The 18,382-nt window shown below is 32.0% G+C and overlaps 1 protein-coding gene across 1 annotated transcript in view; it reads left to right on the top strand.

The window, feature by feature from the left end:
* LOC140452421 (dual specificity protein phosphatase 10-like) overlaps positions 1-18,382 on the top strand; it is a 114,452-nt gene that overhangs the window by 83,635 nt on the left and 12,435 nt on the right. Inside the window, exon 3 of the mRNA XM_072546673.1 lies at positions 15,967-16,305. Within this exon, the coding sequence (XP_072402774.1) occupies positions 15,967-16,305 (339 nt within the window). The remainder of the gene's footprint in view (positions 1-15,966; positions 16,306-18,382) is intronic.

The raw sequence follows: 18,382 nt of genomic DNA, 5'->3' as shown, positions 1-18,382 counted from the left end.
GACTTGGACACAAAGATAGGAATTTACTAGAAATTTTTAAAAGAAAAGTCCTAACAGCAATATCCTGAGCCATAAATGACAATGGATTATAGAGAAAACGTTTGAATTTTGTACTATACCACCAATACGGAGAACCAAATAACATGGAGAAGACCAGCCGTAAATAGGGAACGCCGCAAGGATATTTTAAGTGTGGGACACAGACAACGGACAAAAATAAAAAACACTTCCTGTGCGATGTGGAAGCAGAACTACAGACACTGGAAATAGAACTACAGTCCCTGCAGAAGACTATCCCGAAATAGAGAACGCTGCAAGGATCTTTTAATTGAAGCAAATGCTCATCAATGCCGTAGAGCCATAAATAAGATTTTGTTATTTGAAACGTTATTTTTGTTATTATATGAGATTGAAATATTTTTCATTGTGTTGGTTTCACCTACCAAATAGAAAGCTGAAAATTGATCTCGATGGTAATAAAATTTGAAAAATAATTAATTTTGCTATTTTTAATTTTATTGTTGCACTATAAAATTGAGTATTTTTCATTATGCAAATATTAAATGCGGATAGAAAAAGTGTTCTTGTTTTATGTTCATAAGTATCTCGATATTACATCTTTTTGTTTACTTTGTGTGCGTCATACAAACATTTCTGTATTTTTTACAATCTCATTAATATGATAATTGTCAAGTAATGATCTGACCTCCATTATTCACCCATTTGGATTGTTGTTTAGTAAGAACCAGAAGATTTTAATAGCTGCCAGCCGCGGTTTAGACAAAATGTGACGCAGGATTATAAACATACTGGCCTATTTGTATGAATCATATCCCCCACTTCCCATTCCAGCAGAGCGAACGAATCCACAATCTCACTACACTCTACACAAGTGTGTACATTTCAATTTTGGTATGGTGTAAGTCTCGGAAACAGTTGTGGTGTTAGTTTTTGAGTGTTTTATAAACATTAAAAAACAATATGAGGCTGAAAAGGCCTAGTTCTTGTTTAGTTTTAAGGATAGTTCCAGTACAAACAACACAAAACAGTAAGTTTTTTTGTGGTAACAATTAAACAGCTTTAATGTTAACAGTTACACTTTTATAAGATAATGACAGTTATCAAACCAATTTAATAACAGGTTTATTATTATTTTTTTATATCGCTTTAAATTGTATTTCTTCAATTTCACGAGACGTAAGTAGGAAATATTCTTGAGGTTATAAAAGCAGTTTACTTCCTAGTATAAATATGTCGTAGGTTACATATTATTTACTATGATATGTTCACAAGTGTGTATACCTACCCATACGTATTTAAATAAATAATAAATAGACATACTTAATAAATATATTAATTTTAACAACAATTATCCTATACCTTAGTATTGCAACTTATCTTATAGTGAATATTTTTATAATAGTACAGTTTTAGTATTTGTGAATCATCGAGTTTAAATTTATTTTTGTTTTACTTACTTTAAACCGGTTATCAAAAAATATGACAGTAAAAACACAATAATGTAAACATGAGTATTCTGTATATTTATAAATAAAACAGACGACTTCAGGAATTACGATCAACTAAAATTTTGTATCAGGCATATTTATACAAATTTGATTTCGAGTCAGAATGTGGAGACATGATCAGGAACTGTTAATGCTTCTGAATTAATTATCTATTCCACTCCAGTATTTGTTTTTCTTCGCCATAATCTTGTACGATTGTTTTTGTTATTTACAAATTCTTTAAATTCAATTCTCTAGCATGGCCCCTATTAAAGTCTCACTGTTTGTTGTTTTAGAACGTCTTTTTTCATTCTATATTCCCCAACAGGTCTCCCATGTACATTTAAGTAAGTAAATAAATTTTACTCTGTTTTAACTTTCTTGGTATTGATGGTCTTGAATTTTTCGGTATATATATATATATATATATATATATATATATATATATATATATATATATATATATATATATATATATAGATTCCATTTCCTCTTCACGTTGTTCTATATACTATCTACAATTCTCTTCATATGTCATTGTAGGAATAGTATCTATATAATCTTTACTTAGTCAAGATCCCTAGTACCGACAAAACATCGAGATATTGTTAAAAATTGACAAAAGTCCTAAGTCTAGACAGTCCGTACTACATTAAAACAAGTAAAAAAGACGTCTGAAGCACTAGCTTAAGAATATCATCCTATCCTACTATGGTTGTACCGACGATTTTAAAGGGAGACTACCATATCAGTATAGGAACAGCATTTATTTGCTCCTTGGCGTGAATCCAAAATATTTCAGGCTTTGGTTCACATTAATCTTCTATCCGTCTATAGTAATTTGGTGAATATTTCCTTGCTTTGATACAATCAAGGTATGTGTAAGTTTTTTATTTCTTAGATATATTAGTCATTTTCTTAACAATCGTACCATTATGTTAATTTATTTTTATTACTACCTTTACTGTCGACTATCTTTTCCATATCTGTGGCTAGTTGAATCATTGTATTTTAAATTTTCTGCAAATCCTTTGATAACTTAAGTACGTCATATTATAGCATGTCTTTAAAATTCGACAATGTGAGTTTTTAGTTTTTCTTGAAGTTTATTTCTTTCTCTAGAAGCCAGACAGATACAGATATCGCCTCTCTGCTTGTTCCATCTACATTATTATTTATGCATTCAGAAAAGTCACTCATTTCTGAGTCCTCTTCTAGGCCGTCCCTCTATGTCTTGTATCCATTTTATTTCGACAAGTTAGGACTGAATGCTTGAATGCGCTCATACCGTGCTAAGGCTATAATCCCTTTTCCCACCACGTTTCCCCCTGTGCCATGCATCCTCTGGTGTTACACATCGAGATGGTGGAGTGCCGTAATCGCACCATAAATTTCATGTCTATTAATTTGCCTATTGGCCTATTGACAGAGTCATATAAAGAAAAATCATAAATAACATTGACAGGCAGATTTCGTCTAGTCTAATGGATCTTAGATGAGAGTTGAAGACAGTCACATAGGTTTAACTGTGGAAATACACACAACATAGGTATAGTGCATTAGTTGTGTGTACATAATACGTATCCTTTGTAAATGGAAAATGCTTGGTTGCATCAACAAAAAATGTTGGGCTAGAAGAAATTTTTAAACTTTTGAATGTTTTGTGTTCATTCCAAGAGGCTTTAAATATATCAGTTTTCTCAATGTTGTTATGATATACCAGTGACTTGTTATTTTACTGCAGAGATTGCCTGTAGCTTCCCTTTAGGATAAACTGTCAATTAAATAAAATTTTTAAACAAATTTTGTTCCAAATACATTATATAAAGTAATTAAAGAATTCGCTCCGCTATTGACCTTGCTATTTTTTAGTAAACAAAAAGATATTTTATTTTTGCAATTTACTTTGCATATTTTTTATCCTGAAAGATTTTTAACTGTGCTAATATGCACGTGTCGGCTAGTCTGTTTGAAGATTCGGATTGAGTGATAAAATTACTCATTTTCAATGAGTAATGGGCAATCACACCAGCTTATCACTAAAAGGACGGGTGCTATAAAAGTGGAGTTAACTTTATCAAGGAGTGGACTTGGAGGCTTTCACTGCCAGTATTTTATAATGATACATTGTTTTCCTGGTTTATAGGCCGTGAATCTGGAATTATATCCTGACTTTTTCAAAGATATCTCCTTGATAATGCTGCACTAATAAATGACCGTTAGCTTCCTGTTAGTCCTTTGAACTGCGAGTTCACAATTTTCCATTATCGGTCTTTTGTTAAATAGTATTTCTTCCAGAAGAATGTAAACTTACGCATTCACATGCCTAGTAGTAACTATTTATCCATCGTAGATTCATCAGTGAACGGTATTTCTTAGAACTGAATATCATTCCAAGTATTAGCTATAAAAGATAATAAATATAATTTTACATTGGAAATATTCCTTTCGTGATTTAATTACGTCATCTTCAATGTTTTGTGAATAATTATTCGTTTTAAATTAGTATATCTAAGTTACAGGGTTCTTTGAGAAATTAAAGAAGGATCTTTAATTTCTCGTTATCTTTTTTTTCTACCATTTCGTTTTCTTTTACTTAAACGTTATGTATTTTCTTCTTTATGCTTGGTATATTCTATATGCCAGATAATTAAGTGGGACAGGCGGCCCTGTCAGTTCAGGCCCTGGCCCTGGCCAGAAAAACAAAAAGGCTAACTTAGCAATTTAAAATTCTAAGTGAATCTGCTACTTAGACTAATATACGCTGGTGTCTGATCGACCTATACAAGAGCAGTACGGCAAGAGATGAGCGAACAATACAAGAAGCATGGTAAACAGACAATACGAAAAGAATAGGAATAAAACGTATTACTAACAAATGTATTGTTCTGAAGCTATTTTCTTGTGGCATTTTAAATTAATTACTATTTAAATGGGAATAAGCCACAATTAAAGGTTAAAATACGTTTATTGACGTTTCAATTTCCACTTCGGAAATCGTTCTCAAAATACAAACGTTAGTAAATTAAACAAATTGACATCTATATTGACAATTCAGACATACATTATACATTTTAAAGTAGACGACTTTAAAATGATATTGCCAATATTGTTGAGTTGCGTTCCTGGGACGACTTTACTTATAAGATAGTTCATTCGATTATATGAAATCAACTTTAACTTGAGAATATCCGTCAGAAAAGATCATAACGTAATTCGTCTTTAAAAAGACAAATACATGCCATGATGACAGTAAAATTCTCCTGTTAGTGATTCCATAGTAAATTATGAGGGAAAAACCAGGAAAAAAACCTCATAATACTATCCCGACATGGTAAGTATTTGATCGTGCATTTAGTTTACCTTCAATAAACACCAAATTCCGATTTTATATGTTTGTTATTTAAAAAACATAAATGATGTATTCTCTATATGTTACTGACTTGCCAATACTGGTATTTTCCTTTTAATAACTTCCTCTTTCAATATGGGTAACCAGATCCTACTACATTCTGCCGAGGAATTCGCGACACAATTGGTCTCATTTAGCATAATTAGAGCCGCTTCTTTGATTTTTCTCATTTTACCATCCGTTTCTTTTAGGACTATATTTGAATCATTCTATTGAACCCTATGTTCATAAACGCATGGGATTTTTAGCATCAGATAGCCAAGCTTGATAATCCATGCAGGATTTTCACGGGTGGTTTAAAATCAAGATTATGAGTCGGTTGTGCTGTATATATTCCGGACATCCAAAAATATCTAATGTTCGAGTTAGATAAATGATGTTCCATATACTCTGCAGAAATGTTTGCAATTTATCAAGTTCTAGAATGGGCTGTCAACAAAAAATTTCTAACCACCATGTTGTAATTATGTCAGATTCAATGTCTACGTTACTAGCTTTAGAAAACTCACGTAAACATTTATATAAATTCTGTAACTTTCGTCTGGGTAAATGAACACTTTGGTATTTTCGGCATTATGAAAGCAGATTTTTTTGGCAAACAGACGATATTAAAAGGATCAGAAATAATTTAGCTAGATAGAAGCGGTCTAAGAACTACACGCAAGAAAAGTTTAAAACAAAATTGGGATATTGGGTGGTAAAATTTCTCTCCCTGATTTTAAAGGTAATTAGGTATTTCAGCTTTAAAAAAAACCTAAAAATTTCACAAAAAAGTTGCGAATTAATTTGTTTATAAGAGATTTAAACAAAATTAAGCAATAAACTTTAAAAATCTGGCTAATGGAAGTTATAGAACACCTCACAACCAACATTTTAAGCTTTGGTAAATGCTTTTATGTTAATTTTTGACCAAGGTATGAAGCTTTTAATAACGCGCTCTGAGGCACACGGTCAGCCCGCATCCAATAAAACCAATACATACGTAAAAGTCATGCAGATTCAGAGATGCATACTAATTTATCATTATAAATACAAAAGTTATAGCAGTTTATAGTTAAAATTTTCGTTAAAAAGTGGCGAATTAATTTGTTTATAACAGTTTTAAACAAAATTGAGCCATAAACGTTGGCAGTTTGGTTAATGGAGGTTATAAAACAATTCAAAACTAACATTTTAAGCTTTGGTAAATGTTTCTATGTTAATTTTTTGCTGAGATATTAAAAAATGATTTATGGGCGCCTGCATTCGCTGGAGATCCGTGCGCCTCAGAGTGCGTTATTAAATGTTCCATATCTTGGTCAAAACTTAACATAGAAACATTTACCAAAGCTTAAAATGCTTGTTTTGTTATTCTGCTGACTTCCAGTAGCCAGATTTTCAAAGTTTATAGCTTGATTTTGTTTAAATCTCTTATAAACCTATTAATTCACAACCTTTTAGTGAAATTTTTATTGTTTAATTGATATACCTTTTTTATTAATAAAGATAAAGTAACTTTGCAAAGTTTTTTAAAGTTAATCGGTCATGTGAAAGCTGAGTTATATTTGGAAAAGCTCCATTTTGCAATTGTTTTTCACGAAATCTGTTGTAACTCCTGTTCTAACAATCGGATCAAAGTTTAGCAAACGTCATTTTGTTTATTTTTTTAAAAGGAACAATTTTTAGTTTGGTAAAATTAAATATCTCTAATAGTTTAGGATATACAATCATTTAAACAATTAAATTGTTAATAACAAATTATCTGACGGGTTTTCAGCTTGGTACCCTCGAAAAATGGAAACTACGCAACAAAAAACAAAAAAAAACGTGATGGTACCGAGGAACGCCCTCCACCCCGACTCCTAAACTTTATGTTAGTGTTTTATAAATTTTGTTTATAAACATTAGGAGAAAACACTCATAATAATATTGTAAATAGCATTACCTTTTACAATGGTATCAAAATTACTAAATTTAATTGACCCTATTTAAGCTCCTATTAAGTAACTTAATTGTAGCAGGAAATTATTAATTATATGCGGTTGCTGCATTACTTCCGCTCGCTTTTTTCAATGGCAAATTTTATAGTAATTTCACGAAGTCAATATGAATGAGACAACTAAACATTTCATAGGTCAGACACCATACACGAGATGAAAGAAAAATCCACAAGCGAAACTAAAAAAAAAATCGTAGATTCTGCAATTTTCCAGTATTGTTGGAAAGTATGACAAAAGTATGAAAGTATTTATCCTTGTACCTTAAACAAACATTAATTACAACAAATCAGTGTGAAGATTTTTAGATCTTTTGTGATATAGACCGTTAATCATCATACTTCTCTTCTCAGGATGTACTTACACCATATGAGTAATCCCCTCTCGTGTTAGTCATCACCCTATTGGGTCTTTTTCTATATCACCATCAGAAAAACGGTTTTTGTAAAAGTTTGCCCTCATCCTTGGCGATGTGAGTCATCTATTAAACGCATTGCCATTCAATTTTATTCCTTAACAATTAGGGTTGCCTGCATGATGAATCGCGGGTTACAATAGGTCCTATTCAAATTTTGGTGTTTGGATAATTCCTCAGTTTTCATTACGGGGTAGTTCCCTCCGTATCAATTAACTCGCTGGGAGATAAAGCTCGAATCCTTTTTAATCTATATGTCTATAAATATCTAGCTAATATAAATGTGTCGTACACATCGCTGAATGACTCACTCATAAAAGCAATACAATTATCTATTTACAGGGTGATAAACAGTCATTTTCGGTAGTATGTTGTAATTGTGGTTTAATTGGTAATATTCTGAAAACATTTTTTCCATAATTTTTAATAGTATACTGATCTTTATCTGTTTGTTAGTGCATTGATAATCTAAACAATTAGTCTTCCTGGGTACGGCGCGTGTTGGTTTTCAATGACTCATGCATGAGTTGGCCTTAAAACTCAGCTGTTTTTATTTACTTCTCATGTAGGAAATGGAGATGTATGAAAGAACCCTGTATTCACAATATACAATTATAATATTTTATATTAAGCGTGTTTTTCTAATGTTATAAAGTAGAAAAAAAAAGCCATAGAAGTGAATGCATTAAAAAATATATGACTTAATAAGTAGTGGAATTTTCCAAGGAGCTGCTTTAAAAAACGTCGTTTAGTCGATAAATAAGCTTTTTTCAACATTTAAAACTTTATTAAACTTCTTGACTACACAAAAAAGTACCAAGTCGTCTTTTTAATAATAATTGTCTATAATAGATCGTCACTGAAAATAATAACTGTCTCCAAAATGATAAAGGAGGTGACTTAATGTAATTTGTACAATAAACGTAATTTAATTTTTTTTTAAATTTTTTCGGTATTTCTGGTCGTTGTGTTATTCTCAGCTGTTATATTTTTTTTATTTTAGCGGCGTTGCACAAGTAGTTTCGTTACACTTTTCCATTTCTTATCTGTTCGTCCAGGAGTCGGGGAAGGGTTGTGTATGCACTTTTATGTCTCTTCGGTACCTTGACGATTTTTTTATGTTTTGGTGTCAAGATTCGATTTTTCGAGGGTACCGGACTAAAAACCCGTAATATAATTTGTTAATAACAATTTAATTGTTTAAATGATTCTATCTCCTAAATTATTAGACACATTTAATTTTTGCCAAAATGAAAATTTCATTCATTTCAATCATTTTGAAAGAATGAACATAATGACGTTTGGTAAACTTTGATTCGATTGTTAGAACCGGAGTTATAGTAAATTTTGTGAAAATCAGTTGTTAATATCCAAGTATAACTTAGCTTTAATACGTGAGATGAACTTTCAAAACCCCCTCATTTTAAAGGTAATTGCTTCAACTTTAAAAACAACTTTGAAAAATTACTTTGTCTTTATTAATAAAAAAGTTATAATAAACATTAAAAACATCACTAACAAGTTGCGAATTAATTTGTTTATAACAGATTTAAACAAGATTAAGTTATAAACTTTGAAAATCTGGCTAATAGAAGTTATAGAGCAGTTCAAAATGAATATTTAAAGCTTTGGTAAATGTTTCTATGTTAATTTTTGGCCAAGATATGGAACTTTTAATAATGCGCTCTTTCCAAGCGAATGCGGCGACGCATAAATCAATTTTCAATATTTCGGCAAAAAATTAACATAAAAACATTTAAAAAAGCTTAAAATGTTCGTTTTAAATTGTTCTATAACTTCCAGTAACCAAACTACAACGTTTACCTCTAAATTTTGTTTAACTCTTATAAACAAATTAATTCACCACTTTTTAACGAAAAGTTCAACTATAAACTACTTCAACTTTTTTATTTATAATGATAAAGTAATATTCATCTCTGAGTCTACATGGATTTTATATATGTATTTTTTTTTTATTTACAGCAAGCTTACCGTGCGATTTAAAACACATTAAAAGGTCCATGTTTTGGTCAAAAATTAACATAAAACATTTACCAAAGCTTTACGATGATGTTTTGAATTGTTCTATAACATCCATTCCTTTTAAAATCTCCAGAAACATTTTAAATTAGTTATCAATTAATTTGAATACAAAATGGGAGCCGCTACATACATTGCAATCAACTTCCAACCTCCAAACATCCTTTATGTAATAAATTTTGTATTTTACTTTTTTCTCGAGAACTTGTTCTTTCCTCGCTTGGTCTTTTTTTAATAATTTTTATATTTCCCGCATCGCTATAGCCTTTCAAGAGTCGGACATTTCATATTTTCAAAGGGTAATAAAACAAATGTTGTCTGTCCATGATAAAGTTGGTAAAATGAGTTAAAACCGAAATATTCTGCTTTTCAGTTAGCATTTTTCACGACCAATCCACGTGATATTTTTCCATAAATATTTTATTCATAAAAACGTTTGAATACAATACGGATTTAGCGAAATTAAAGCCAAGATACATTATCATTGTAAACATAATGATTTACCTAAAATAAAATACAATAGCAGTGAGGAAATGCATACAAATGACTTAGCAATAGGGTAACCCTGATATAGACGCCAGTCCAACAATAACTTAATATGGTAAATCTGATCCTATTATAAAGGAAGAAACTAATAAGGCTTTCCTTGGCTCAAAAACTATCTGTAGACTAAAAAATATCTATGAAATGATAATTCTTTCTTGATCTTATCGACTTATTCCTCAGGATCAATTCAATTACCTATTCTACAGCTTCGAGCACCTTAAACGGACAAAAAAATGTTGTAAAGAACAAAAGAAAAAATTACAGACGTTAAAATGCAGAGGAGATTGAATAATATACAGAAATTCTCTTGGTTGTGCCAATAATGATACTGATTTGCCATCCGTGACAGCTTTTGCTTTATCTATCACCATTATTTTCAATATAATTAGACTATATGCTACCTTATCTTATTCGCACTGAAAGGCATGTATTCATGCGAAGAAGGAGTCTCATCCGCTTAATAAATAACTAAAATCACACCTGAGTGAATAATTGTTGGATATATGTTGTTCCGTAAATGAAACTTATTAACTAAGATTAACGATATTGTAAAAAGGAATATCTTAGTTCCCGGGCTGGACCACGTTAAATTTGACAACAAAGAACTTTGAACCACCCTCTTTTAGAGTCATTTGGTGCCTATCGCCGTTTTTGTATTCTCGATAAAATGGTGGGTCGATGTGATTTGATGTCTTAACGATGATGGGAGAAGATTTTGAACAGGTTGGTTTCCGTTTAAGGCTGTATGATTTAAGAGTGGTCTTTATAGTGAAATTGTCGTCATTTCTTTGGTTGAGACAATCAGGGCAACTTTCGATCTCACTGGTTTCCCAGATCGTCGTTGTTTGAGAGAATAATGGTAGCTTTAGTTTTTATATTTTCAAAATCTATTTTATAACATTTGTGATGTTGATATTCATCGAGGTCGGTAATAGATTTGGAATTCCAAACTTAAGTGAAATTTACGACTTTTGAAAAAATTATATATAATAAATCGTAAAAGGGGAGAAAGGTTTTGATGTAGACTACTGCTTTTAGAGGAGAGGACACTGCGATCTATAAAATCTCGGAGATTATAGCAGCAGATCTTACGCAATTCTATTATTCCCAGTAAGTTTAGTACATCTAGAGGCTTTATGTTAGGTAAATTCTCTTCTTCTATCTCATATACTTCCAGATAATGTGCTCTGGAGTTTCTTAAGGTAATTAAAGAAACTGCATTTTGTCACATTTACTACTTTTAATCTTTTCAGTTGCTCAATGATCCCTAAAATTATTTTTGATTGTCCCCTTGTAAGTCTTCCTAACGTTTGGATTCTTTGCGATCTCTTTATCTTTAGATTTCTTCCTGAATTAGGTTATTATTAATTCTGAAAATGATTTTCAGTCCCGTAAAAATTGATTTTGTACTTCTTTTGCTTATTCGTCGGTAATTTCGTTTCCAACTATGCTCCCATCTATTGTAATGGTTTTAAGGCTGAGTTTTAGTATAATTCAGCCGCCTTTTAATTATGCTACAGACTACAGAAAACTTAAATTTTGACACCCGAAAAACATCGTGAACTGGATACTAGGATATATGCCATTCAGATGTGATCCAGAACAAACCAGAATACATCGTAACCGTGAAGCCAACGAAAAAAGTATTGTCAATATATTATTACTAACATATGGGTTTGAGAAGTGATAAAGTACTCGGTACTCAAAATTACTCGATAACTTTTCATGCTTTATGTGTTAACAGAAAAGAATTTTGTTTGTGACGGATTTTATTGTTTTCCGAGATACGTTGTTAAATTATTGATGATTGGTTAGTGTAAATGATATACAATATATGCATATTGAAGGTGAGTCACTTATGTTTATAGTATGATATAAATGTGATGCAGTATGCGATAAGGAAAAACAAGTACATAGTAAAACAAAATTGTGTAAATTTAATACAGTTGATACATACGTATATCAATTTCAAAATTATTCAAACGACATTCAAATATATTACGTTCACCAAATCATTAACATTTATATTGAGTATAGAAATTTGAAAGGAACTTAATGTATTATTTATTAACTGAGTCACCAGACTATGATATAATTACATACCTACGCGTATATTCACTACACTTAAAATTTCCTTTAGGTATCGTAAGGTAAGTATCGTTTAAAAACAAAGTTTTTGTGAAGTGAGCATATCTTGATTTATATGCAACAACAGACAATAAATCAAATCAAATTTAAATGCAACTGAAATTTAAAATTGATTGCAGGGAAAATAAAATGTGATCGAAATTAAGAATAAAGGTATAGCAAAAATAATTTGTGTATGGTGCAAATTATTCCAATCACTGTGGAGGGATTTCTGTATCCATATTTCTTTTATAAGCTGCTGTAGTGCCACTATGGTATCGTGGCCAGCTTCTTTATATAGTTCAACTGGGAGATTATCTATTCCGGGAGATTTGTTTCTGGCTAGTTTTTTAACTGCGTCTTTAACTTCAAGAATCGTTGGTGGTTCCTCTTTCCTCTATTTGTTCCGTTTACCTCATTTATCTACCAAGTTTTCTTCTTCCTCCTCTACATTAAGTACCTGGTTAAAGTATTCCACTAATCTAGCATCTTTCTGGAGGCTTCATTGTTTTTTCTTGTTGCATTCTTGCATTCATCGTCAAACCAATGATTTTTACGGGCACAATTTTCTGTTCTTAATTCATCTTTTGAAAGTATTGAAATCACTACTACACACTATTGAAAATTTCAATATTTTGGACATGTTATGCGGGGAAATAAATATCAACTTCTACGAAAAAATCCATGGAAAAATGATAGGGAAAAGAAAGATGTCTTGGCTGCGAAATTTAAGAGAGTGGTTTAGTTGTAACTCCAATCAACTGTTCTGTGCAGCTGTATCTAAGACCCAAATAGCAATGATAATAGCCTAACTTCGAAACGGAGACGGCACGTGAAGTTGAAGGATAGCAGATCTGACTTCTTCAAGTTTTCCTGTAAATGATGTTTTACACTCTTCTCAATCATAATGTAATCTACTTGATTTCTCACTAGATGGTCTGTAGATTTTATAAAGTATTTCGAAGAATACTTGATAAAATATGTGAAAATGCCTTCTGGATAAGTTTTTAATAGAAAATGCCGTCTGGAGAAGTTAAAATATGCTAGAACGAGTAAAGTAACAGGCATGTCCTGGCAAATTTGCGTCGGTTGTTTATGGACAAGAATGAGAAAGAATGGCGCAACAGCTAGAGCTGTAGTAGTGGTGATGATGGTGATTAAGTAGAGAAGAGTAAAGTTGTCTACTAAATTCTCTCAAAATTGCCTTGTTCTATATTTACCTACAGTTTATGTAGGTAAATATAGAAGGAAAAAATGTTCGGTACATCGATTTCTGATATGTGGGACAGAGGTGTGTGTTTCTATAGTGTAGAAGTGAGGGGGCATGAATTTCGTATTTTGCAATTGTTTTTCACGAAATTTGTTATAACTCCTATAAAGTTTACCGAACGCAATTTTGTAAATTTTTTCAAAAGGAACAATTTCATTTTTCTTATAGGTTAGGAGGTATAATCATATAAACAATTAAATTGTTAATAACAAATTATCTGACGGGTTTTCAGCCTAGTACCCTCGAAAAATCGAATCTATGCAACAAAAAAATGTCAAGGTACCGTGGGGACATAGAACTGCACACGCACAGGTACTCAACTCCCTCCCTCCTGGATCCTAGAGTAGTACCTATGTGTGTTATAACTTTTGCTGTATTTCAAATATTAAATGTTTAATAATGAGCATATAAATCAATATGGTTATCAATTAAAGATCAATTAGAGGTAATTAATAAAATAGTAAATAACCGATTAAGAAATATATTTTGCGTTTTCCAAATTTGCCATAAAAATACATTTTCATCATTTGAATTCACTGTATTGTAGGTTATCCCCGGTTCATTCATCGATGAGAGAATTTACATAGTTTTATTTACAAACTTAATGTCCACGTTTTGTAACTTTAATCATCTACTTGATAAGATAATTGGTTTCACAATTAGTCACTGTTTATGTAGTAGACGATCTCATAGCGGAAACAAATGTAAAAGTACGTTTTTACGCCTCAAAACTTGATTGACAATTCTGTGTTATTCATATTTTGTCGCAATTTTATTCATAATTGCTATTATGAATAAAATTGAAACCGTAAGAATGATGAAAACATGAAATATACGATACTTTAACTAATGAGAGCTTATTAACCATGTTTTTACAAACATATAAATTGAATTCTACGCAGTGAAAACGTAGATATATTTGACTTTTCTAAGTACAATTTCAATAAACAACACAATAAAAGTAAAAGTAGAAAAAGAACTCGCAGCCTTAATTGAGGCTGGCAATGGGGTAAGACAGGGGGATTCTCTGAACCCTCTGTTGTTCAACTGATCATGGATGAAATAATAAAAGAAGAACGTAAAAAGAATACTAAATGGGAAAAAAAAAACAACTTAACATAATCTGCTATGCAGGCGACCCAAGTTCCTTATTTAAATGGTTTCTTTTTTTTTTCTTTTGTGCGTCCTCTTTTCTTCTCTTCTCTTTGTCTTGTAATTCTGTATAGTTGTTCTAGTTCGCCAGGTAAACTGCTCTTTCTGTAGGCTTCATTTTTTTCTATTGTTGCATTCATCATCAAACCAATTATTTTTAACGGGCACAATTTTTGTCATTTATTTCATATTTTGCTGCTGATTCAATATTTTCCATTTATTCTGGCCCAGTTGGAGTCTATATCTTTCTGGCCTTCTTCATTTACGTTTTGTATGTCGTTGAAGTTCTATCTTTTTCTCGGCATTCCCACAGTAGCCTAGAGTCTTCCACACCAATCTTAGGACTCCTGAGAGCCACGAGCTAGTTGTAAATATATTGATTTTAAGTTCAAAAGCCCTTACGATTGCATAAATCTCTTCCCGGTATTCAGATGTATATTCTCTTTAAGGTGAAAAAGTTATTCACTTTCTCAGCTCAAAGAGATGGAGTTACCGTCTTAAGACTTTAAAAGCACAAAAAGGAAATGGAAGATAAACAATTTAAAAAAAATCCCTTTGTTACAAGGTGAAGCCTAACGACAAAACTATTTGGTGTTCGAAAGATGGACTTTCAGTAAATCCTAATAAATAAAAAATTATACTTTTTTGTGATTAAAAACAACGCACAAAAGGACAATAACAGAGTTGCAAAAAGTGCAAGAGACTCGCTTGTGAATAATGGACTCTTCCAACTGTTTACTGTGACTGCGAACCACGAATCGCTATATCGTATTTCGTGGCGCTACTACCGTGACGATTGCCTCAGCATTTTACTATAGAGAAAAAGTAATACAACGCCAGTAGTATTACTTTAAAAGAGGAAATACCACTAATACCAAAAGTTAGTCAGAGTTTACCAGACATGATGATGGATGTTCTTTCATGTTAAAATGAATGTCTTAATTGTGTGTGTCGATGCCGTAGATTTAACCGTTAAAAATCAAATAAAATCGCCATAGGCATGATTAGGAAAGTAGGGGGTATTATTAAAACATAAACTATTAATCATATTATTGTTTGTGGATCTGTGTAAGTGTCGAATGATTGTCAAGGTTAAAAGGTCATTTTTCTGTCATTATCTGGCTGTACTTTGCATTCATAAGCTTTAAATATTTCGAAAAGCAACAAATATTCAAAAAGGCTTTTATCTAGCCGTTGTTCTGCCCTATGAATATTTAGAAAGATTTTTGACGGAGAGTTTTATTGTTGTTTTGTGTTTAGATTTAAATTGATATAATTTTCAAGAAATTTCGTAGTGTTTTGTAAATATTTTAATTATGATTTTGATATTGTAATTGATTAGTTGTACCTTTTTGTTACATTTCGAGGCAACAAACTTGGTGTACAATGAAAATATCAAGTAATAAGCCTCATGGATCTATTTGTGGTAACAATCAAATTAATAATGCTTTTATAAAATAATTTACTCTGCAATTAATTACAAGTATACCAGGTACCACTATCAATAAATTATTTTACAGGAGGTCACAGGGAATTCCACAGAAAATACAAAGAACTGTGCGAGGACACATTGATGTCGGCTTTGTCGAATAGGAGCTCACCTTCTTCACCGGCCACTCATGCAGATGTCGACTCTTTCCCCGCTTCGAAAGTTTTACCCTTTTTGTATCTGGGTAATCTGAAGGATGCGACCGATCCGTCTTGCCTCCGAGGATTGGGTACCACCTGCGTTCTCAACGTCACCTCACAGTTACCGGGGTACCACGAAGAATACGGCATCACGTACAAGCAAATACCCGCTACAGATTCCGAACATCAAAACCTGAAACAGTATTTTGAAGAAGCATTTGAGTTTATTGGTAAGTTTAAAATGTCTTTAATTATTATAGCCAGTTTCCGTGGTTTAGATTTATTTCCTCCCGACGTTTCGACTGCGACAGACATAATCAACTGCAGTGAGATAACGGTAGGAGGTGGTTTTCGAAGGGGGGCTGATGGCTAAATGATCGAATAAAAATCATACTACAGTACACTCCCTCTATAACGAGAACTGAAATGACAGACTAATTACCTCGTTATAAGCCGATCTCGTTATATCAGACAATCATAATACTGTGCATACATATGAATCTGTAGTTTTCTAAACCATTAACTTCCTATAGTGAAGCCATTCGGAGCAATATAAGATGCTAATAAATATTGTTTGAATGGCGTTTTTGAAAAAAAGTTATTTACTTTTATTGTCAATGAAATATATTAAAACATAAAAGAGTTGTTTACTTTTATTATCAATGATATACGTTAATACGTTAAAACAAAAAAGCTGTACTTATATTTGTTTCCAACTACATAATGTATACATCGTATTTTCAAGGATAACATAAACTATTGCTTCTGCAATTTTAAGAACTCTGTTATTTTTAACTGCTTTAAATGGTCCAGTATCATATATTTTCTAAAGATGTGAAACAGTTGTATTTATTCATTGTAAAGAAGTTTATTGCGGGCTGCAGTTAAGTTTATTGAGGAGCTGTTTGAAAAGGTATTTATTTATACCCACGACCGGACTAAAAACGTAAAAAACACGTTTTTGGATCTTCTTACTCTCTCTCGTTATAACCAAATTTGCCTCGCTATAAACGGTTATAGTTCAATAGAAATTTCACGGGACATCTAATGTATCTCGTTATAAGCGAAACCTCGTAATAACCGTGTTCGTTATAGAGGGAGTATACTGTATTACATTTTCTTAATAATGTCATTCCATATATTAGTAGTGCTATTACTTAATTTAAAATTTAAACTTCCTAATAACACTTTCAAAAATACTGTTTAATATTTGTATTTCCTTAGCAGAATCTTTGTGGTATTCTTATCAGTTTAGGAATTCCTTGTGTTGACATAATAACATGCGGTAACTGGAAATCGTAAAATACCCAATACCTATAAAAACAGATGACTACACAATAGCCACGAAATGGGAAAAATAATAATATTAATAATAATTGGGATGCGCACCTGATTGGTAAACCTCTGCATTAGGAAAGATGTTACCTGAAGCAAAAAGGATCAGGTTATAACAAACAAAAATTACCTGAAATATACCATCTTACCGGTGCCTGCCAGGCATTTGTTGCATCTGAACGTAAGGAACGGGATGACGCAATATGAAAGATCCTTCCTTAAGAGATAGCTAACCAACTGGGATTTCTCCAAACCAAACATTTACCATATTATCAATAAGTTCTAAGAGTATCTTCTTCTTATGGTGCCCTATCCAATTAGTGGATGTTGGCGACAATTCTGGCATACTCCTCTCGGTCTTGTGTGGCTCTAAAGAGTGCATGGGCATCGAGGTTTGTCCAATCCCTTATGTTTTTAAGCCATGCGTATTTCTTTCTTCCAATGCCCCGTTTTCCTTCTATCTTCCCTTCCATAATAAGCTTTAAGCAATTCTCGTTCTCTGCCCATTCGATTTAATACATTTTTTGTGTGACCTGTCCAGGAAATTTTAAGTAGTCTTCTAAATACCCACATTTCCAAGGCCTCCAATCGGTTCACCACATTGGCCTTTATGGTCTAGGTTTCTACACCATATAGCAGTATGGAGTAAATGTAACATTTTACAAAGCGGTATCGAAGCTTTAAGTTAAAGCTGCTATTGCTTAGCAAGGTTCTCATATTAGTAAATGCTGTTCTGGCTTGCTCAATCCTACTACGTGTCTCTATGTCTGGATCTAGATATTCAGTTATCCAACTACCGCGTTATCTGAACGTGGGGACCTTTTGGATGTTCTTATTGTTTACTCTTATATTTAATTGCATATTTCGTGTTCTGCTAATCACCAATACCTTCGTCTTGTCTATATTAATCTTCAGGTCCAGTCGTTCTCATTCAGTCTTCTTCTCTAAGACTATGTTTGAGAATAACTACAA

The sequence above is a fragment of the Diabrotica undecimpunctata genome, chromosome 10 (assembly GCF_040954645.1).
Source record: "Diabrotica undecimpunctata isolate CICGRU chromosome 10, icDiaUnde3, whole genome shotgun sequence".
NCBI classification, from domain to species: Eukaryota; Metazoa; Arthropoda; class Insecta; order Coleoptera; family Chrysomelidae; genus Diabrotica; species Diabrotica undecimpunctata.
The sequence above is the reverse complement of the archived record's forward strand: the minus strand, read 5'-3'. Positions and strand labels throughout refer to the sequence as shown.